Here is a 24,545-nt window from a genome sequence, read left to right on the forward strand (position 1 = left end):
GGGTAAGTGGCGTGTTCAGAATTTTTGTTTTTCAAATTAATGTTTATGCGCGCCAGTGTGTATGGGTACTACAAAAGTAGGCAGTTTTATAACATTTTGTATTGCTCATTTTTTAATATTTATTGTTTTTTTTTTTTTTTTTAAATTACTTTTCGAGTGGTTGTTGAACTGTTTGATTTTGCTTTAAGCTGCAATGTGTAACGTGATCTTCGGTTAATTCCCAGTTGTCCAATAACAAACAGTTTTTAAATTTATTTCATTATTAACGATATATTTATTGGCGCTTTCATAGAAATTTTAAATGGATCGGGATGAATCAGATTTTACAAAGCTGATCCGTTACGAGTGCGAGAGTTGGCTTACATATTCTCATTTGACTCATTTTTCAAATTAAATAAATAAATTCTACAAACATTATTGTAAAATGATTAAATTCTGGAATATTAATAGCCATGGAATTTTTCATTAAATATAAAATATACACGATCAAAATATAAAATCTCATATTGTGACAATTTAAAAAAAAATGCGATGTAGCTTCCCTAACTACTATTGTCTATTCCACTATTTGTGAACGCACCAGTGCACTTTTTTATGAAATTTTTATCATCTATGATGAGATACTACTGAGAAATGGGCTTACTACTTTATATAGCGTTTTAAAAAGAAATAAAAAATATATGTACATGGGCATTGTAAAAAATCAATAACTCCCTCGTTCTCGTTCAGAATCTAAATGAGAATAATATGAGGTTACATATATCTGTTTTGTTGTAGACTGTAGTACCTACCTATTTATATATATTTAGTTACTTTTGTAGAGACTGTAGGACGTAGGTGCACGGAGTGTTTTTGTAAATTTAACATATTTTTTACTAATATTTAAAACCGAAAAATAATAGTTAATATTATATAAATAATTAGATATTCTAACGTGTAGGTAAGATGCGTTTTAGTCTAATGGACGGGGAACAAAAACGACCGAGAAACGCGACAATAATATACAATAAAAGGAAACGCATTTCCTACTGAGACGTTCTCGTATTTCGCACAAAACTCAATTACCTATTGTGTTTAGTTACGTCATTTAACAACAGTAGTTTTGGTCGAGTGACGACATTTTAACAATAATATATTCTCATGCTTATACCCTGCAGGTTTGCTTTATTTTAAACGAACCATTATAATAAATTACTTCATAATTTGTTTTAAATATTTATTGATTTTGAAACTATTACGTCTAAACAAACATATTATCTAACTCATAAATATTATTTTACTAAAATTTATTTTTTCAAACTGTTTACCTAGTTTTTTTGGTGCAAGAGTTTAAAAGCTTATTTTATAATATTTTTCTGTGTATTTTGATGCATTGATATAATACTATTATCTATGCTGAAACAATGGATACTTATTTGTTATCACCCCGCATCCAAGCAACTGTCCACTGTTTTTATATACTATTTTTTTACTAAATGAAAGTAAACAATAATGTTGATAGGTATGTTATTGTTTTCAATATTATTAATAGTAGCATGGTTAATAATTGACATTTCATAATTATACGTAAATTAACACAAAAAATAAGACGATTTTAAATAGATTTTAATCGTCGTTTCTTAATCATTGTCACACATTATATTTGATTTTGACTTTTTGTTTCTGTTGTAAACGTTTAATATAATATTAGTATTAAATGTCGTTGTGAATAATTCAGTAAAATGCATTCTTGGCGTTATTTTTAAGTACGACGAATAAGCACTCGATCTTACACAATATGCAATATAGCGACAAGCCGACGACTATAATATTATAAAATAAAATTTCAAATATTACAAAAAGTGTTTACCAATTTTCATTGATTCGCGTATTACGCTAATGCCTAAACGAATGTACTATTGAGATACTTCGAAATATATCTATCGTGACAATCGAATTTTTTACGAACGGTAGCGGGATGATATCAAACAATACCAATTTATATTGTAGGAATATCGATCAAATGTGACAGCGAAGTAGAGTGGTATTTTTCGTAATTTTATCAGCGAAGGTTAACAAAATATATCTTCTCGACCTCACTATACATCACTATACGTCCTAAACTTACTACTTGTCCTATCCTATAAACCGTCTACACGACTGCAGGTATAGATATAATAACTGCGTGGTAGGAATATATTGGAAAAAATTATTGCTATAACTATTATATCCACCTAAAATATAGATATTACTGTCCGATTTTTTATTTTATGTACAAGTAGAGGTACTCGGTACATCACGAAATCATGGTGGCGACCTGCAGCTATTTTTGTCGGGCGGCGATGAGGCCGTCTGTCAACCTCACCGGGTCAACCATCTATATAGGTTAGGTACGTCTGCCGTCTGGTAAAGCCGACGTTGGCTGCTCGCAAGTCGGCCACTGAGGTACCTTCTAGCCTAAGCTAACGTGGAAGGAGATTTTTTTATAGTTAGAACCAAAACAAGTTTTAAACAAATATTGTATAAATTACGAATTTATTGTAAAATAAAATATTTATTTAAAGTTCGTTAAAAGTTATACAGTATAGCCAGTATACCTATTACCTATATCCGAATTTTTTTTTAAATATTGTTATATCCTCCTCAAGGTGTTGTTAATTGAGTCCTCCTAAACAATAATTGTAAGTACCTACTATACCTGCCAAAAAAAAACACTTTACCAAGGTTGGCAATCGCTGTAATTAGTTCGGACCTTTAATAAGCTCATTCGTAATTTACCTTTGTAAATCGGTTGGTGTGGCTGTGTTATTATAGCGAATTTGAAATGGTAATTGATGCTCAATATAATAAAATTATCATTTAATAACTTATATAATATGTAGGTAAGGTTGGTAAATTTTAACGAGCATTTTATTTAGTCAATCAATATACTTTCAATCAGAACCATAGAAATTGCAAGTATAAAATATATTCTATTGACATAGCAATTTCATCAGTATACTATTTCTTACCAGCTATTCCCAACTGTATTATGCTCCGATGAAAATGTTGGAGAATTTTTTTAAGTACAAAAAAAATAAGGCAAAAACAGTTCTATAAAATATTGCTAACAAATACATTGTTTTTTTTTTTTGAAGAAATATTAATTTGGCGAGCTTGCAGATAACCTAAACTGACTTCTCCCCGGTGTGCGTCCGCCGATGCTTCGTACTCACGCTAGCGTATGGCGGACGCATGCTGAAGAGAAACCTTATCCTTGCGACGTGTGTGATAAGTCGTTCAGCCACAGTGGCAAATTTCCACCCACACTGAACGAGGTTTCTCTCCAGTGTGCGTCCGCCGGTGCATCGTCAAATTGCCACATTCATCGAACGACATGTCACACGCGTCGCGAGCATAAGGTTCCTCTCCAGTGTGCGTCCGCTGGTGTACCGTCAGACGGCCTTTACTCTTTGCGGTCGAATGACTTTTCACACACGTCACATGGGTACCGTGTTTCGCCCACGTCCATTGTTAATTTATGTATGGAACAAAGTACTTACTCGTATTGACTTTTCATACAATTACGCGATTACTATAGACTATTCTGTTTATGGTCTATTAGAGATATTATTTTTACCGTCAATATTTGGAGCCAGTATTTGTTGTACTATACAATTTAAAGATATTATAAAATCAAAATGTAATAAGAAATCGGAAAAATGAATAAGATATTATAACCGTGACTAAAGTATCTGGGTAACAGTCAGTTTCAAATAATATAATATGTTTAATGGTAGTCCATCATTATTTACCATTGTAATTTATTTGTAAAATGTAAATCCGTAACAGTTAAATGTTGATATTCAAACAAATTTTAAAATAAGAAAATATCCGTATAGATTATATTAAAAAGTTAAGCTTTGAAAATATTTAGTATACCCACCTACGCTATAGAGTGAAGTATATAATGTATTAATGACTAATGTTGATCTATATAAATGTGTATTACCTTTATAATTTTTCGTTTATCAGAAAATGCTGTTTAACATGCATAATATTATGATATAACCTCTGTATGTACAACGAATTAAGATACACAGGATACGAAACGATGTGCCCAATCAGTAATATTTTTTAGGTAAGCACCTACTCTCATTGCGGCAAGACAACTAGTGCTTAAATAGGATTATTCTGTGAGGTATATCGGGAGTATGAGGAACCAATGTCATATAAAACACGTACATAGAGCTGTTAGCGCTAGGGTTCTAAATTGAAAATTTCACTGTTCTTGAAATATTTCAATGAAATTATGGAAAATATTTTTTCTTCTTTTAAACGTGTTCGGTTATAGATGATTAGAAACAATAAATTGATTACACACTTAGAATTAAAGAAAAACATATTATTTTTATTGATTTATTATTTCATATTTGTATATTCTATATGAAAAATTTTCCTGGCATTATTTTGAGAATAAAAACATTTTTTTACATGAGTTTTAAAATATTGTTGTATATCAGCGGTCCAAAAGATAATGGTTTGAAATAAAGTTGAAGTCAATTCCAGCAATGAATAAAATAATAGTGTATTTTCAGTAATTATAAAGTGTATAAAAGTCATATAATATGTGTGTGTATGTGGCTGAGTGATGTGAAGGTGCTCTGGGCTCATTATTTAATACTTAGATCATATAGTTTGTTATAACTATTACAGATTTGTTAAACAACTTATAAATTATATTATGTAAATATGTTACATATTTTCTTTGTTTCATACAATAAACCAGCTTTTAAAAATATTCACTTAGAGGTTGACGACTATAAACTTTTAGGTATAATAAACATTTTATTTTTATTTTTCGTCAAAATGAAATATTTCAAGAAATTTTTAAACCCTAGTTAGCGCTATTAGTCTTGCCACAGCGTGAGAATAGGTGCTTGCTTCACTTAGCATAAGTTCGTTTCGTATTCTGTATATCTTAATTTGAAAAAAACACAACTACACTCGTTAGAGTGGTTCAGGTATCTTGTTATTTGTGGAAAGATTTTATATTTATTTTATAAACCATTAATTACTGATGATATTATAATACGCGTGACATATAGGTAGTATTAGGTACCTACATCGTTTATCTATGTTGTATATTATATATTATCTGTTGCTTATTTAATAAAAGCAATTTTGTAGGTTCTTGGTTATTTTTTTATTATATTGTCACCCCCACTATTTTTTTTCTACTTAGTAAAAATGTAATCGTAGATAAAATTATAGGAACTATTAATACGATATAATAAAGTGTAGTAATAAAAACTTTACCCGTTTGCTAAGTAGGATGACTAATAAGACGTATCCGTTTATGAACGTGGCTAGGGCGGCCACGCCACAGACTGCCAATACGGTCACCAACTCTTGATCGCCGTTCATCACTCAGCATCACCCGATTAGGATATCTACATCATTCTGAAATTTAAATAATAATGCAATATTAAGATAAGGCATTCGGCAAGTGGCTGACACAAAGCTTTAATGGCTGGTGGTGTAGGGAATCATCACATGAAACTTAACTATAGAGATACCTATATTCATATAGGATTGACTAAGGATATAGGATATAGGATATAGGATATAGGATCGAAGCTGAGATGAGATTTGTTAGCTGTATGTTTAGGTTTACATTTTTACAATTGTTCTTTACGAAATGCTTGCATTCTTCTTGAGAATTGTTGTGAATCGCACTCTTTACACATTATAATTCAGATTACTAGATTTTTAAACATACTTAAGACGTTAAGTATCTCAACTTTAAAATTATTATTCTTGCGAGTGCTTAAAGATTTATATTTTTTATAATATTGAATAAATAAATAATACTATTATCGAGTAATATTTATGGTGGTATTTTTGGAAAATTCAATAGGTAAAACCTAATTATGTTGATTTAATAAAATAAAATATATTCAATTATCTTTTCGCATGGACTTATAATATAAAGTCGTGGAAATATTCGATAAGTACTTTTTCCGTTGTTTAGATTTTTAAATTAAAAAAAGAATGATATTAATGAATACGTATAAATGTCCGGATAAAAGCGTTTGTGTGCTTTAATAAAAAAAAAAAATATAAATTCATTTTTCTGAATCAAAATATTGCGATGATTAAAAATGTTTTGTTTAAAATAAAAAAAAATCGACAAATCAATCTTTCATTGATGTGTGTAATACTAAATAAGCTGTAGGTACCTACTTGGTAAGCTAAATCCGTGTGTATTGTTTTAATGTCGTGTTTGTATATTACCTACATATTATATAAGTGCGTTCTATCATTTAGTAATTAAAACGATCGGTACACTACATACACACACACAAGTACACATATGGCACGTAAACACAAATAAATCGTACAATATACATTACCTACACATATGTAATACGATTTGTGATGGGTATACGCATTAATATATTATTATAACACATTTAAAAAGTCACGTGTATGTCGTGTGAGTCTCCGTACGACCGTACGTTCAACATTTTCGAGGGGGTGCCATTCAGTTTTTTTTAAGGGCGTGCAAACAATTAAGAGGCCAATTTTTACACACCACCGGGCCAATCGTTAAAAAAACGTTTCTCGTGTTTTCTCTATAGCTTTCATACGCGTAACATATAAATTAATAAATTAAATATAAAATATTCAAATTTTAGGTAGACTAACCTTATTGTTCAACTTTTATTATTTTTCAATTAAGTTTCTATTATTTCTATATCTGAAATTAAGATATCAAAAAAAGGGAAAATACGCAATTAAAGATTTGGCAAACTGAAGGCCACGCCCTGCTCTCACCCAAATGGAATTTACGATTTTCCACGGAGGACAGAGGTTTCAGATACTTAGTTTTAGACTCTAATTTATAACATTAAGTTTTCCAAATACAATATAATAAACTGTTGATATTATATTTATAACATTAGTCTTGTGAGCATAATATACATATATATATATATATATATATATATATATTATAATAGTATATACTAGAATTAATTTATTCAACGTCGATAAGATCCTTAAATACCTAGCAGTCACGTTTTAAAAATCAGAAAATTTTCATCCGTATTTTACTGTTGACATTGTGAATAATTTTATATGAACCGTTTTTTAGTAGCAAAATTACACTTTTTAAGCCTAATTATGTTAATACAATGAAATTTCGTCACAGATAGTTTAAAAAACGGTAAAACGATATCGTAAATGATTTTGTATAATAAATAGCAGGCACCTCATATACATAATATTATTAAATTATTTAATATTTATTTTAAAAATATCGTATTATAATTTTCAAAAAATATACCTAATATAAAACACAGAAAACACAGAATTTATTATATATTCTAATGTATAGGAATTATTTAATCATTTTGTATTAATAAAAATCATTAGAATTATAGTTAGTATAATAAAAATTGCAGAGACGACCAAAACTAAGTTCGCTCGTGAAATTGAATTTATAATAAATATTAACCACCTAATAATATCATAACTATTATTAAAAGTTAAAGCATACAATATTGACGTATAATGATTGGTATAATTTATTATAGTTTTAACGATTAATAGATTCAAAATATATTTTATGATGACATCAAAATGAGCGTCAGTTGAAATAAAAATTCAAATGTATTTAATATTTATAAGTATAATTACTAATCAATCTGTAATTGATTTACATCGGTTAAGTTTGCCATATTCGAATTATTAAAATGAATAAATTTGAATTGGTTCTTATTAGTTCTTAGGACGTACCAGGATAATGAGTATAGCGTTAAGGTGTTATATTTAATCTCGAGAGTCCTTGTTTACTACATGTTTTACTTATTAAAAGTGGTAGCTAAGCTAACATAATATTTGCATTAGTTCTCTATAAAAGATTAAACGGTTTTTGCGAAACACTATACTATGCAGTTGTGGTAAATAATTTTAAAATTTAAATTTAAATTCTTGGATAAACAGTTGTGCATAAAAATTAACAGTCAAACCGTTACACGTTAGGTTTTGTATGGTTAGTTAAATATGTGACCATATTTAATATTTTCAACGTATCATCATAGTATCACTTGAAAACAGCTCAATATAAAAAAAAAAATCAACTTGTAAAATGTAGTGAATATTCTGTAATGTAATTAATGTATAAACAAACAATACATATATTCTAATAAATTCAGGAAGTAGATACGTTGGTCGGATACAAGGATAAAAACGTTTTATTTGGAATTTGAATGACCTCCATTGTTATCATTTGGGATCTATTTACACTCGTGAGCTTGCCGGAACGCCCGGAACCTATTGTTGAAAGAACATCCGGAGTGATAAGGGTACATTTTTGATATTTTAGGAAAATATTTAAATGTTCTTGTTATCATTGAATTGGTGCGAGAACTAAAAAACAAAATAAGCATTATAATAATATCAGTATATTACAAATACCTTGGTTACCTACGAGTAAAATTGCAAGTAATGGTACCTATATTATATTTTTTAATTTTAAAAATATATTTGTATATCATATTACACGTATTAGAAGTATAACTATGTAAGACGAACATATTGTTTACGTATAATTGAGACTGTCTTGCATTATAAAACTTTGAAAGTTTTGAAAATTCTTTTTATTCCATTCGTCAATATGCTTTTAATGTCATTTTTATAATATTATGTAAACAAATTTGTACAAAAAAATTAATTTGAAGCTTTTGCAATTGAGTAATACGACTTTATACGTAATTTGATGAAAAAATAATAACAAATACAGACATTAACTAGGTAACACGTAGGCCAAGTAGGTAACACGTAGGCCAAGTAGGTAACATTTACTATATATTTTATAATAAATATAATATATTATAAAACTTATATAATAACTTATAGGTACAACGTATTTTCTAAAGCTCCATCACATGTGAGTTCAATTTTGAATTTGATAGATAAGTTAGATAAAACTTTTAGAACAATCTTGTTTTACCCATATAAGTGATCATGTAAAAACGTAAAAAAAAACCACAATAGTTTATTTTATTACACTCAGAATATTATATAATATGTGAAAGCATCATAATATTTAATAGAAATCATTTGAGTTTTGTTGAGGTTTTGTTGATAAAACTAAAATATTGTCCAATCTAATTATGTATTGATTGTGTGTTATTTTATCAAAAACATGTTAATAGTTTACCTATTTCCTCAAAGTTTAAATTATTTAAGTTAAATATGTTAAGTATGTTAATACGAAGTTAAAACTATTAAGCAAATAAACCAGACAAATGTTAACGGTACGCTTGTTGGGAGATGATTAGTAAACGTAATATGGCGTAAAACATATATATAAATTAAAATAAGAGAATAGCAAGAAGTTAACAAAACATTTTAGAAAAGAAACGTCCTCAAAGTCTTAAAAAATATCAAGTCTGATAAAATTTGTAACTTTTGAATATTAACCATAAATTATAATATATTAATACTTACCCAATGATAATATAGGTACCTAGTTAAAAACGTCACTCCAGTAAATTTTTCTGTTTTTGGTAATTTATCAATATTTTTTTTTGAAAACTTTCGGGTGTTATTCACTTTCTACTAAATTCATAACTATGTAGTATATATTTTTTTCTAATCTTTAAAGATGATAAATTTTTTTTGTTTTATGACATATTGTCAATTGACCATTTTAAGAGTTTTTAACCAAACATTTTTTTATATTATTATAATATATATTTTATCTGTTGTAAAGATAATATAAATCCATACTGAATATAATATGGCATACCTGTGCAGTGTGCATTCTACTTAATACTTGTGATGGATCGTAATTTATAAGGCTTTTCATATATAATTACCTATAGTTTAATATTAAAAGATAATATACATAATATATTTTATTTGTTTATCAATTGAAAATTTAAATTTTTGAATTATTTGTAATTATCCAAGAACTAATCCTTTTATCCTGTCCGTATAATGTTTTTACGTATTATCGCTATAGTGAATTCATACAGTTTTGAGTTTAGTACGTGTATATAATTTTTGTTACCAACTGGTAAACAATATTAGTCACATACTATTCGATCCGGCACGTGTTGATCATGATGGCATCAGCATAATTGTATTTTTAATGGTTCAAAAATGTATTTTCGAATACCGCCACTGACCACATAAATGTATCCAACTTTGCATTGGAACAAGGCCTAGTATTATATTATAAACCTTTACACATTAATTATTTTTTATCGTTTGGAGGGTAAGGTGGTCCCTTATAATAAACACTGTATTACGTTATTGCGGATGATAATCAATAACCCGTTCATTTTTAATGGGATTGCAGAATTTACAGTGAACTGACGAGCTATTACAATATTTCGGAGCACGGCCTTAGAAGATAAGGTTTAACGTCCATTCAGCACGTAGACTAAATAGAAGATTTCACGCTTATTGAGACAGATGATGCGTTTCAGATCAAGACCACTGTTATTTTGATAAAATGCCGCCGGTTACGTGCAGCTACGTGTTCCTGGTAAGGACTTTATCCTTTTTTTAAGCGAAAACCACCGATGAATATAAATGAGTAATATAATCCACTCTGATTTTTGCATTGAGCTCAATACAAATCTCCCTATGTGTGAATACGATTGAATATTAAAAAATGAAATTACCATCAACATGCAGCCCCCCCCCCCCCCGTTAGGTGTAATTAACCGTGGGTTTGATGCGTGTGAAAATACACACGTCACACACACACACCGACATGGCGAACTCATCACGTTCGGCAAATTACGGTAAAACGTATGTAAACGTTTCTGAAATAGCGGACGGAATATTGCACTATTAGGTTAAGTTAGGTTAACCTAAGGGTAAATGTCGCCCGGTCTTATTATCGTCAGAGGCGGCCGTGACATGGAGCACACACACACACACCCACATGTAGTGTATATTATAATATGTGTATAATGTATATACACCATAAATAATATATATTTATATATATTTGAGAACCCACATTAATAACCAAGGGTCTACCCGAGTCCCTTCATCCACCCACATCAGCACCCGGACCCAGTCGGTTACTGTCGACTGCGCTCACAGCCAAATAAACTTGGTCGCTACACTTTGCCAGGCGCGGACGGGGCTGATATCCTTATTATTTTAATAAATCAAAGCTATCCGCGGTTAACTGTATTGGTTGCCCGTGCACAAGCGGTTGGTATGCATAGGTAGGTAAAATTGTACAGCCACACAATCTATCGATATGGTGTAGTACGTATTAATGTGCACTTACCATACTTATATAATATACCTATACACCTATTTCATAGTGGCTAACTCGGTTACACGACTTGGGCGAGCGTGACCGCGACATTGCGTGGTGCCTATCGGTTCCCGGGGAAACACTGCCGATGGTTATAAACTATGTCCTATTATACCATATAGGTATAATAATAATATTATGGTATTTCGGGTCGTTGAACATCAATTATTAATAAATAATCTAACTGTATTTATGTTTATTATATATATATATATATATATAGGTTTAAGGACGCCAAAGTGTATTACAGTTGTGTGTGTGTGTGTGTCGCGCGTGTAACGATGAGTTCGCGCAGGTCAGTCATAAATAATTGGCATGCGTTTTCAATGCCAAAACGCCCGTGGTGAAAAATGTGGAGTAAAACGTACTTTCGAGCTGCAGCGAAAACGTCCCGTCTTTCGTCCTTCTAAGTAATATTATGTATTATTATAATTATGTGTCATTATATAAAAAGGCTACACAAGACGCGTGTTACTAACGAGTTTCGAGTTTTTACACCTGCTTTCAGTGCCGGGAAACTTTTATAGTCCCTTCCTTCAAATATATTATATCATATTTCCAATACAACCTTTCGATCAGGTGTGCTATCAATTATTATTACCTATCCAGAAAAGGTCAGTTTTTATTTTAAATATTAATCTCAAGCCCACACATAAAGCCTGTATTGATTTTCTAAACTATAATAATATATTGAAAATAAATAAAACAATTTATAAAGCTAATAAAGAAGCTTTTTAGTCTTTTTTTTTTTTTAACTATTAAGAACAATTTACCGCAATCATATTATATTAGGACGTTGTTTTCAAAATATTGTCCAAAAATCATTCAAAATGTTTATACAACTATTTATACACACTTATATATTTTATATAGTGTTTAGCATTCCACTATTCCAGTGGGCCAACAATTTAATATCGTTTTACAGCTTTACGATTGATTTTATAGTCTTATACCATATTATTTTTAAAATTATTTATAATTTTCAAGTGTAAAGTTTTAATATATCCAAGCAGTATGCATATTTTGTTCAATACGTGTGAGTGTATGACGTCAGAACAAAGATTCGCCATCGGAATGTTCGTATTACAAGTTATAACGTTATAATAATATCTGATCTATACGATTTGCAACTACCATAGGCTTGATATAAGAGATAACTTAGGGTTATGATTAGGTATTGAGAATTTTTGTATCTCGATGCTTATTGTATAATAAATAAATAAAAAAAAAAACCAGACCAAAACTGTCGAGAATTGTTGAGCTACTAAATTATACTAAACTCGTTTATAAAATAATATAATAGTTATGTTATATATTATGAATGTATCATAAAGTCTCTCAAAAGTTAAAACTATTAGACACAAACCTTGGTTGATTTAAAAAAAGATCCATCCTGGGCATTTGCCCCACATTTTGTCTTTAAATACTATATCACGGCAGCCACCGACAAAAACCTGTAGTCGGCTATATTATAATATGTATATTTGTACACTCACCACCCTGGACTCATTTTATCCAAAGGCCAAAACTGACCTTTTCCTTTTCATGGCCTCGCCACACGTAGATAAAGATATATTTATATTCTACCCACGTTTCGAAATTTCGCATAGACGAGACGATGAACTACCGTTGTTTTTAAGCGAAAAATTGTTGGTTTGTTAAAAGAAAATACTGTTTGGCAATTATTGTAAATATTTGAGCATAATTTTAGCGTTAAGCCAACCCACAGGCCACAGTGAAGCAATTCATTGTTTTTAAATTCAAATTATTTTCTATATTTCGTGAAGCTTGAAACAGACTTAACAGTCGTTAAATATATATATATATCAGTTAAAGCAGTACATATAATATTATACTCTGTAATCGATACTATGAATTCATAAAAAAATTAAATCCAATACAATAATTGTCTGAAAACCAATATTTGAAATCAAAATTAATTTATTTTTCGTTTTAAAGTCAATACGTCGTTTCTTCTAATAAAAAATAATTCGTTCACGCTGTACAATAAGTATATTCTATATAGTTTACTACGTTTTATGTACAAAAATGTATATTATATAAATATATAATATAGATATATGTATCAAAATTGACTCAATAGTTGATTGTATAGCGATATATACGCTTAGTTGTCAGTTTGAATATCGTTTCGTAAAATATTCAATAATATATGTAATGTACAATACAAATATTTTAAAAATCAATGTTTTGTAAAATGTAAATTAAATCATTTGTCGGACGTATAAGAAAATAGAGCAATGTGATGAAATACTGCAGTCGGGGGTTATAATATAGGTAGGTACACATATAATATAGACTCACGGGTTTTTTTCATATGTAATATATACTACGCCGTACGAAGGATATCGCAGAGAGAAAACAACAATTATTTATTTATCTAATACATACGTGCAGCTTTCCTAAAAAAAAAAAAACATGACAGTTACAGCAAGATAAATTATTGTGGTAAAAAGTGAAATATAAATATGAATGAGATATTTACATACATAAACATACGATGACACACAGCGAATCGTTATGGCAGTATAAAAAAAAAACAATAGTAATTCAATCGATCGATAAAAATAGAGAGAATTATTGTACTAATTGGCTAACGACATATTATAACGGCGAGGGGTGGTCTTTTGTTCTCGTCGTATTTTGTAAAAGGCTTTTGATTGATCGGAGGAACGGATTGTGAGGCAGGCGTGTACGAAGTTTGAGTCACTAGCTGGGATAAAATGGTATAGCGGAGGACGGTCAAATTTTTCCACTCAAATTCTCAATAATTTGTAACGAAGAATTTATTTATGTTTGCATCGTGTCGGTTAAGAGGTATGCGGAAGCCTGCGCACTACTGATATCATTCTCTAATATATGCCCGGGGAGGATTCAATTTTGTTTTACAGAAAAGTTCCGAGTGCCATTTGCATGGTGAATTATTTCAAATCGTTGTTTGTTTTTTTGTGTATTTGTACGCATGTAGTGCGTATACCTACCACGTTCAAATATTTATTTCCTTTTCCCCGTTCTATTAAGAATAATGACTTTGTTCAAGAAAACCAACGTGTAAGTATTGTACAGAGTTTTGATAAGTTATGGGATTTAAATTGTTGTTTTCATAACAACGTAATAGTATAGGTACGAGTGATTGGATTTGTAAGCGACTTGCGTGGGACACTGCTATTTTCATGATATTAAGTATTCCACCACATTATTCATAATTAAACATGTTTAATTATGGTTAATGTTTCGAAGCGGTAAACGAAGACATTATTTTGAAATCATTTCAGAATTGACAAAATCACGTACCACGTGTAATGGTTCATATTATATTAAAATGCATAAACCTGTCAAATATTCGTGAGTACATATTGTGATTACGAAAAGTTTTCATTCAACTTTATTGCGTAGGAACCTATTATTCGTGGAAAAAAAAACATTATTTTATGAGCAAGCTCTCGTGAAACACTAAATTATTATCGATGGCCCTAACATCAAACGGTTTTAATGTTATCAGGAAATTCATTTACGGAGACGTAGGTATAGTAGGTGTAAAAGTTACTCCTGTTATTTCGAATAATGTCGCAAATAATATGAGATATATGGTACGCAGTATCAAAAGTCAAAGTACATACTAGACTATACGGTCTATACGTACAAAATGGCAGTAACTATTAAGTATATAATATGTAGGTATACCTATGAGAACAATTTGGTACAAGATCACGATAGAAATTCATCAAAATAAATAATTGCACCGGTTTTTTTTTTGTGCAAATTATAGTTACACATAGGTACATAAATAATACCAGAACCGATGTTACTGATCAAAAGCATACACATTATATTATGTGGTTTCGAATAAGAAATAAATCACAATATTTTCAGTGGATTATAATATTCTCGATTCAACTCTGAGAGAGCAATAATTGATGACGAACAAATTGTCACCTTCATCGGAAACGATTGACTGTGTAGGTAAGTACGGGTAGAAAAATAATTCTAGATGCACTGGTATAATATATGGCTTTATAATATATAGTTTTATAGTTATTATTCAGAACCCGAAAAAAAATTCCGATATCTAATTCTATTGAATTATTTATCAATATACAACATGTAATATTGTGATTATTTAGTTGAACATTTTAATTTTCAGGACAAAGTATTGCCAACTTTCCCTATCGCATAATAAAAATATGGGCATGCAATTCCATGAGCATACAAGTATTGAACTGACAAATACGTCGTTCCTTCATTGTTTGAATACACAAAATGTAATATGTTTCTTCGTTTCTGTATATTTAATAATAGGGATCCTGGTTCAGTGGCGAACAAAATTAAATTCACACTGCTGATACTCAAAATTTAAATTAAAGTGTTGGAATACCAACTATTTCAATAGGCAAAGAAGTCGAACAAATACTGTAAGAGATACTGAAAAAATAGGGTTTTTAAATTGCAATATAAAGATTTAGAAGAACTCGTTACGAATTTGTTAAATGTTTAATGTATAATACGTATCTGTTCAAGTTAAAAAAAATAATAATGTTATGTTTGTACACATATTTTCACCATAACAAAAAAATTATGTGTAATTTCAATATTCATACCGATATTCTTATTTTTATGATAATTTGATTGTGTGGAGTGTATATATAAATACAAATATAATATGTTATACCACTTTGTTGTTGATGTTTCTATTTTTAAGATGTGTTACATTTTGTTTGTTTTCGATATGTGCAGTTAAATTATTTATTAACAGTTTATGTTGGCCGTCAAAATTGTTTGAAAGTTAAAAAAAAAAATTGTTTCCTATTTTACATACAGAAATTAATATATTTTAATACAGTTAAAATAACAGTCTCTAAATATCTATAATATGCGAATATTATAAAAATAAATGTTTCAAGCATATATACTTGTTGTAAATTGAACTCATCATTAATAGAAATATCAGTAACTAAAATATGTGATAAATGTGGTATATAATAATTATATTGTATATTATAATTTTTTAAATCGCAATACATAGTTAAAAAATAAATTTAAAACATAAAACAATAAACTAAAAGAATACAATTTAATTTTGTAAGGTCAATGTTTACTGAAGAATCAAGAATATAAATAGGCAATTAAGAAAATACAAAATATACAAATCAATTTTTCGTTGGCCAGTTGTAAACTGTAAAACTGTTGTAAAACTGAAAATGATTATACCTACTTTAACTAAAAAATATGTACAGCTGTATAGCCTTATAGGTAATAGTGTGTTTAAATAAATATTTATTGTCTTCCTAGTTGCACCATTTATTAGTATAATATAGTAGAGTAACTCTACACAGCAAATGTTGTTATGTACAAGAAAAAAAAAATAATAAAATTAATTACCTTCACAATTCTTACAGATCTGAGAATTCAGGATTCCATTTATAGCTATTATACATTTATTTTGTATAAAATGAATAAATATTGCTGGTAATATTCATCTCAATTTATAAAAATTGCAATACTTTTCTCACGCTGGGAAATATAATTATTGCACTGCGGTTCTAACATCCGCCCCTGCAGTGGTATGAGTGAGTTGATTTATAAATCATCAGCTTGCTTTATTATATTGACGTGTTGAATGATGAATTTTAAAACTAATTGTGTCTACTAAGTGTTAAATAAAAATAAAACGAATATTATAAAAAAAAATACATTGATTTGTGAAGAAACGAGTTAACACAAAGTGAACCGTAATATTTGCATTTCAGTCAATTTTCACAGATATCACAAAAGTATTGTTTTTGCGGCAAGTTATAGTTAATTTCTCAATACCATAGTCCATAGTATTATGTTTCTTTGATGCTTCGGTATTTTCATTAGCATTTCAAACTCTTGGATATTTTGTTCAACTATTTGGTTGTCTACAAAGTGCCAACCCAAAAGTGAATATTAAAAAATTTTTCAATACAAAAAAAAGTAAGAATAATGTTACCAAGTGTTGGGTTTTCAAAGATATATATATTACGTAGTTTGGATCACTTTTATTTTATATTGAATATCATGGTTAAATTGTGTAAGTCTGGTATGTGGATAGTTTGTTTCTAGTGTAACCAGGCTCCTGAGGAATTCGACGTAAAATCGAACTGTACCTATATGAAACCGCAAGCATCAAGATAAGTTCGATACTTTATTGTAGATGTGACTTTCTATTTTACATCTGTATTTTCAAAATAACATCGTGTTTCCATAATATTATATATTGTGTGATTGGACAAGGCGTGCGGTTTACTTGCTTAAATTCACGAGTGGTCTCATACCAAGTAAAATACCCTGTAGAACCTACAATCATCGGTTTGAAACCGAATGTTTTTTAGGTGAAACTTTTGCACAGATGCAAAACAAAAGTGTGAAAATCTTACGACATTTGTTTAAAGTTTGAATTTTTTTCAAAAATAATAGAGCTGTCGGTGCGTATCATTTTGTATTGTTTGATTTCACGTGTGTGCCTTTGTCCTTTATGCGAACAAACGTTTTCACGCTTGAATCATTCAGTTGGGAAAGATCCCGTGTAACTGATTCATACTTACGTGTTTTGAAGTGGATTGGAGACCGAATTCACATCATATACAAAAAAAAAAAATAAAATACCCTACTGGCTACTACACCAGTTTTATTTTGTAACTGTCGTTGGACTATGTCACGTTTTAAACGTATAGGTAGGTACTCGGCAAACAAAATAAAATAGAATATCAAATACCAATAACATCAGAAATCAACTTAATTGGGGAACATATTTCTACGGAATATATAGAATTATATTAATGACCAATGTAAACGTAATTATTTTTTATCCCATTGATTTTTAAAGTTTTATACAGTTTTAAGTGACAACTGACAACCTCTGGTTTTAATATAAAATTCTGATGTAGAATTTAAAAAAATTTAGGTTTACAAAAGTCAAATACTTGAATGAAAATTGTACAAACCATAACCGTCAAAACTTCTATCAGACATAGTTTTTGACTGAAAAAAATCAATCAGTAATGCAAATAAAATCATAACTATATACCAAACAAAAGAATTTTGTAAAAAAAATAAAAGTTCAAAACAATTGTTAAATTTTTGAGATGGCCTCCATAAAAGTAGATATATTTCAATACAAAATAATTATTATATGCTGAATTGTATTTATAGGTAATCGCTGTCAAACTCAAGGTTGATATACATATATGTATAGTTTGTTCGAATAATGTATTAGATACTACCTATTTTGTGAGTTCTCTGTGATTATACTATTGAACAATAATATATAATTTTTAAATTGTTCATGTAATTTGTTTAGATTTTTTTCAACTGATATTTTTTATTACTGTATGATATATATCACTAGATCAGTTTACACTGTACATTAAATCAAAATAAAATATAGAACAAATCATAAACAATTTCAGGGCTATAACAGACAACCGTGAGTACCACATGAACATAAATATTGATTCTTGTCGTTAAATATTGTGCGTGTTTTTGTATTAAGAAGATCAGTTTTTATCTGTTAAAAATTGAATTCTCAAGGTCTACGAACTTCCAGGTATTTTTTAATTTTATTTTGCACTTTTATTTTATGGAATATCATGGGAAAATTAAAGTATTACACATTAAGAGACGTTTATACACTTTGAGTATCAATTTTTTTTCACACTAAAATGTTTCTTACATTTATTTAAAAAAATATTTTTTTTTTTTTTTATTAAGTCAAACGCAAATGAAATGTATTTTATTATTATTAAGATTGTTAAGTTTCGAGATAATATGCGATTCTGTTTTCTCTGTAGGATAAATGTTGATTTTCATATTTTTTCAATGTAATAAATTGCATACACAAGAAATTTGAGTTCATACAATTTTTGATTTTTTTTATAAAGCATTATAAACACAATTTATTGATATCACATTTTTTTTGTGATATTGATTGCTGTCTTTATAATATGTAAAACACATTCGTTAATTGGTCTATAAGTACAGTCACCTATCACACAAACAGGGGTGGATCCAGAAAGGTTTCATTGGGGGAGGGGCAAATTTGTCTTTATACTTCCGACTTAGTTGCCTAAATATTTTAATATAATACGTAAAAGCAACAAAAAGTATCTTGGCAACTTGGCCTCCAGAAATATATAAAAGAAAAATTTGGATCCGATGTAATAAATAATAATATATAATACAAACCTATTTTTAGAGATTTGGTGCCTCCTGTATGCGCTCCCTTCACCCCTCCCCTTAGATCTGCGCCAGCATACAGATACATAATATATTATTTTACTATAGGTTTGAAAACAAAATTGAATATCTTAATATACCGAAACTATAGGTAAAATGTAAATAGTATATATAATAATAATATATAATACACATGGTTAGAGTGATTTTACATTGGATAAATAATGATTTTTTCGATTTGAGTTTTAAGGAGTTAAAACATCTGCAGTATTGGCGTCTATGGCGATAAAATACGTTAAAAAGAAACTATTCCATCGTTTGCATACATTTTAAACTTGACTAGCGGAAAAAGATTTGAAATTAATGAAAAGTCTAACCAACCACAAAACACTTACAAATTCTACCTATATATCTGTAACTCATGGAAAAGTCTATAAAATACATGATATACTATAGTGATTTATCTACCAATAATGGGTGTAACATTTTTCGGTTTTGCTCGATAATCCATCTTTCCCACGAATCCGCCTCTCCTCCACACATCAATACTATAAAACTTAATACGGTTGACCAAAATGTGTAAGTTATGCGTTTTCTGCTAAATGCAACCGACGGATCAAGGAGTTATTGAAAAACTTGGACGTACATAATATTTGATACCTAGACGCAAATTTTAGATATTTGCAATATCGACGACGAGGAAGTAAATGTTATCAATTGTTGAGAAAGTACAACTTATGTTACAGTTTGGTAGAAACTTTACAATCACTTACCATTTGTAAAAAAAAAAAGCATGTCTTGAATAAATCATAGTTTTTGTTACCGAACAAAATATTAGGGTTTATTTAAAACGAATGCGACTGTTAATTTTTTTTCATTCATTTTTAGATTAATTTCTGAATTTTAAATGTATGGCAATGATGTTTATTTTACAATTAACTCATATCTGAGGACAGTGTTTCCAGTTCATCGGTTTATGAGGTATTCTATCCATCAATACGAAATCGAGTACATTTAAGAGATCGTCTTAAGACTTTTTAAATGGCTTCTACAAGTCGGCCATCGATATATGCTTGAGGCGTATCTAAACTCTAAATGTCAATAAGATCTTGAACATCGCTCTAAATTATTACTTGAATATTCAAATATTTGTCACTGCTTTCAAATGGAATATTACACACACCACTGAAGTGCACTTATTGCCAAAGCTACCTACATAAACAACATTTTTTTACTTTTTTGAAATACCAGATTTTATTTGAAAAAAATATTTGTACCTATATAATATTATATATTAAACAATATATTATATTAATTATTATAATATAATATACATAATAATAATAATTCATGTCGACCAAAGTAGTGTAACAATATTATAGCTGTTGACTTATTTTTTTTTTTACAATCATTTTGACCCTGTTCGCCACTGAGGAAACCTCTTATTGGTAATACAGGAGAAACTAATCAGAACTCTTAGTAAGTATTTATGATTTTCTCCTAATTTAATAATATATTATGTAAAATAGATAAACTGAATAACTAATGAATGTACATTGCAAATGTATCTATTCATATACAAAATTATACATACACAATAAAGTAATTTAATTACATTTAACAATTAATGTAACCAAATAATTTGAACAATTTTAAATTAAGTATTTAAGTAAAAACTCGTTATAATTTAATCTGTGTATAATTAATTTTGAAAATATTTACAGCATATTTTTATTTATAACTTTAATAGTATTTCACAACTATTACACAATTATTTGAGTAACTGTGCATTGTACTGGATGTTTTTAATACGCATCAGTGTATTAATTCTCACTTCTCAGAAATGTTCAAATATATAGTTAAAATAACAATATAACACTATAGATTATCAAAATGGTTAAAAACTAGCTTTACCACAAACTACAAAGTCCAAATAAAACAATTAAAAAAACAACACTGTGCTGAGATCGTTGTTGACGAGCCACTACATCTGCAGTAGTCTTTACCCTTTTTTCTTTTCTTAAAAAATTATAATCTAAATTTATACAATTTTCTCGGTAGGTGTCCTGTAAGTTCCTGTAAATCATAAACAATCTGTAAGACAAATACTTAAACACTCATTTCCCGGACACTTATTGTATATCTACTGCGGATGATTTTGTTTCTTCGCTCATTCTCTATTTCATTATCCGAAATGTTCAGAAAATTTACCTGTTTCAAATTACTGTTTACTTTTACTGCCAAGTCTCTTAACGTTATTTACGCTTTGCAAGCGATACCTACATTCTCTCTCGACCAATAATGTTCTCACTATTTTTGTGATTCAATCTGTCCTATGCTATCAACCCTTTTAAATTTGTTTTTATCTTATTATTCTTATGTCTCTTGTTTTACCATATTATGTTAATTAATACTATATACTACTCTATTTGCTATTAATAAACAGTCAATTCTATACAACTGAATTTCCTGCGATCACACTGATGTAATGCATTACATTTTTACAGTTTTCAGTGTTTTGTTCTTTTAGGCCCATAACAGTCTCCCGCTCTTGGATCATATAGCGATTAGTAAGCGATCTATTGTATCGTCGGATTGCTAGTCATAATAATTAACTATCCATTAGTCTGATAAAAACGATTCATTGACATCACACACCCTTTTTTGTAATTTAATTATATTTATTGTACACAGACTGAACGTCTGTCGTCAAGCGGTTTGCAAACACTGCAACGCACTCTCATATTTTTCACACTGGAACTAAAAAAAAAAAACTGTGTATCTAATGACGATACCAATACGTATACGCATCATATTATATGTAAGATGGACTTAAAAATCAATAGTCAATAAATATTACTTATATCCACATCGTTATTATACGCGGTTACTTTCTGACCAGTTTGAAACTTTAAACTAATATGAACAAATATCATCACGGTAAAGCTGTTATTCCCGAAAATGTTAGCTTTACATTTTCAACCACCGATTGGCAATCAGTTGAGTCCAAAAAAATTGTGATATGGATGATGATTGGTGGTGGTTTATAAGATTATGAACAAAAAAACATATCAAAAAATGTGGGCAAGTTGACAGTGGTAGTACATTGGTAGTGTCGTATGAGTCACTATTACAGCGATCCTTTACGGATGTGTTAGTTTTAAATTCAATGATATAAAATCATTGTATACGAAAAACGATTCTCACCGAAGACGATCTGTCAGCATATATTACTAAGTATATTTTATGATCGTATTGCTAGTAATTTTATCTATTATTGTTATTAATATATATGGAAATTGGTCGTATTATAATCATTTGGTGAACATATAAAGTATTAACGATTTTTCGTTTTTGAATATTACCAAAAAAACAATCAATTTTTAAAAAACTGGTTTTGCGTTAAAATACACGTTTTTTCTTAATTGTATTATTTGTTCATCTCCACGCTTTTGAAAACTACTATGAATTTTGTACTTTTGACCTCCTGAAATACCAACAAGAAACACTTTCCTACAATAAAAATTGCTAAAATATAAAATCGAAGCATTTTTACTGCTTTAAAAGGCGATGCCAGACACGAAAAAAAACACTCATCACTGATGTAATCAGTCGCACATGTAATCCATCGCACAGCTCAGAATCTAAAACAGATGCAAATTTAATTAAAAATTGGTACACAAATATAGCTAATTGTATAAACTATAATATGATATGAATAATTTGTTATAGTGCCGTGTTTTCTAGACTTTATTAATTACCAACGTCTTCTTTTCGTTCTAATAATCCAATTTTATAGGGGAAATTGAACCTTATCATCTAATGGATTCCTATGTAGGACATACATTTTTGTATTTTGGTTTTTATATAGTTATTATTACCAATAAATCGGTCATCACGTCCAGGCTTATCTATACTGCCAATGCGGATGGTAGGTAAGTATCGGTCTGCAGGTAAAACTGGTGTTCACTAGTCCATTGACTTTTATTCGGTGCGTGACCTCATATAGCTGTTTCCGTCTTTAATAATAATTTTCAATTTTTTTTTTCATATTTATGTGTAAAATAAATACAATTTAATAGACTAAAGGTCAAACTGTTGATTATTACGACTTAAGAAGAAAATTATTTACACCGCGAATCACTTTAATCACATTTATCCAATCGTTAATACTTTAAGCATTTATTCCTGAACCATTATTTAGTTGGACTGTTGAAAAACTATAAAACCTGAACACAATGAAAGACAATTTTAGTTTCATATTTTTTAGTATAGACATTTATACCTTAGGTAAAGCATTGTACCTATTATTTTCCTATTTACATAAACGCACATCTCAAAATCATGATATGACCTGCCTTTCATCGCTAAACCGTTATCACTACTATTTTTCATTAAGATAATGTCATTCTAATTTTTCCACAGTCTCATTGATTTTTTGGCTCTAAAACATTTCCTTATCCTTTATCTTTTTGTCCCCAAAACCTTAATTCGTTGTATAATATTTATTATTGTATATTTAAATTGCTGGTTCACCTTATTTAATGGTACATTATGTTTTTACTATTTCATTGTTCAAGCCATATTATTTTTAGATTCTGAGCGGAGCGAGGAAGCTAGTGGTTTTACAATGGTGTTAAATTTTTTTTTTTTCTTTATTTTTTTTATCCTGTATACAAAATTTCTACCAGAAGGAGTGCTTCAATTTCAGGCGGCCCCCTTTTCGGCCAAAATGTACCCTTCCCTTTTCGGCCAAAACTTCCCGTTCCCTTTTCGGCCAGCACCTACAGTTTTCTTTAAAATTTACAATTATAACAACTGAACTTAACAATTTTTATATTTAATTAAATACGATTGTATCCAAAAAAGTGATTTTTTTAACATTATTACCTACAACTGTAAAAAAACTAAAAAAAATAAAACAATTGGCAATAAACTGTTATAACATTTTATTATTACAAATGATTATATTATATGTTTATATTAGTATTTATAATCAATGTTATTACTTACA

At 29.0% G+C, this 24,545-nt stretch overlaps 2 protein-coding genes across 5 annotated transcripts in view; one reads left to right on the forward strand and one right to left on the reverse strand.

Moving 5' to 3' along the window:
* The window catches only part of LOC132952267 (probable G-protein coupled receptor 21), a 122,143-nt gene that overhangs the window by 3,362 nt on the left and 94,236 nt on the right, over positions 1-24,545 (reverse strand). For all 4 annotated transcript variants that reach the window (XM_061024507.1, XM_061024509.1, XM_061024508.1 and 1 more), the window contains one exon: positions 5,278-5,421. In XM_061024507.1, coding sequence (XP_060880490.1) covers positions 5,278-5,385 — 108 coding nt within the window. In that variant the 5' untranslated portion in view covers positions 5,386-5,421. The remainder of the gene's footprint in view (positions 1-5,277; positions 5,422-24,545) is intronic.
* LOC132952269 (phytanoyl-CoA dioxygenase, peroxisomal-like) overlaps positions 18,457-24,545 on the forward strand; it is a 119,412-nt gene continuing 113,323 nt past the window's right edge. Inside the window, exon 1 of the mRNA XM_061024511.1 lies at positions 18,457-18,902. The gene's annotated coding sequence lies outside the window, so the exon portion shown is untranslated. The remainder of the gene's footprint in view (positions 18,903-24,545) is intronic.

This window comes from Metopolophium dirhodum, chromosome 9, assembly GCF_019925205.1.
Source record: "Metopolophium dirhodum isolate CAU chromosome 9, ASM1992520v1, whole genome shotgun sequence".
NCBI lineage: Eukaryota > Metazoa > Arthropoda > Insecta > Hemiptera > Aphididae > Metopolophium > Metopolophium dirhodum.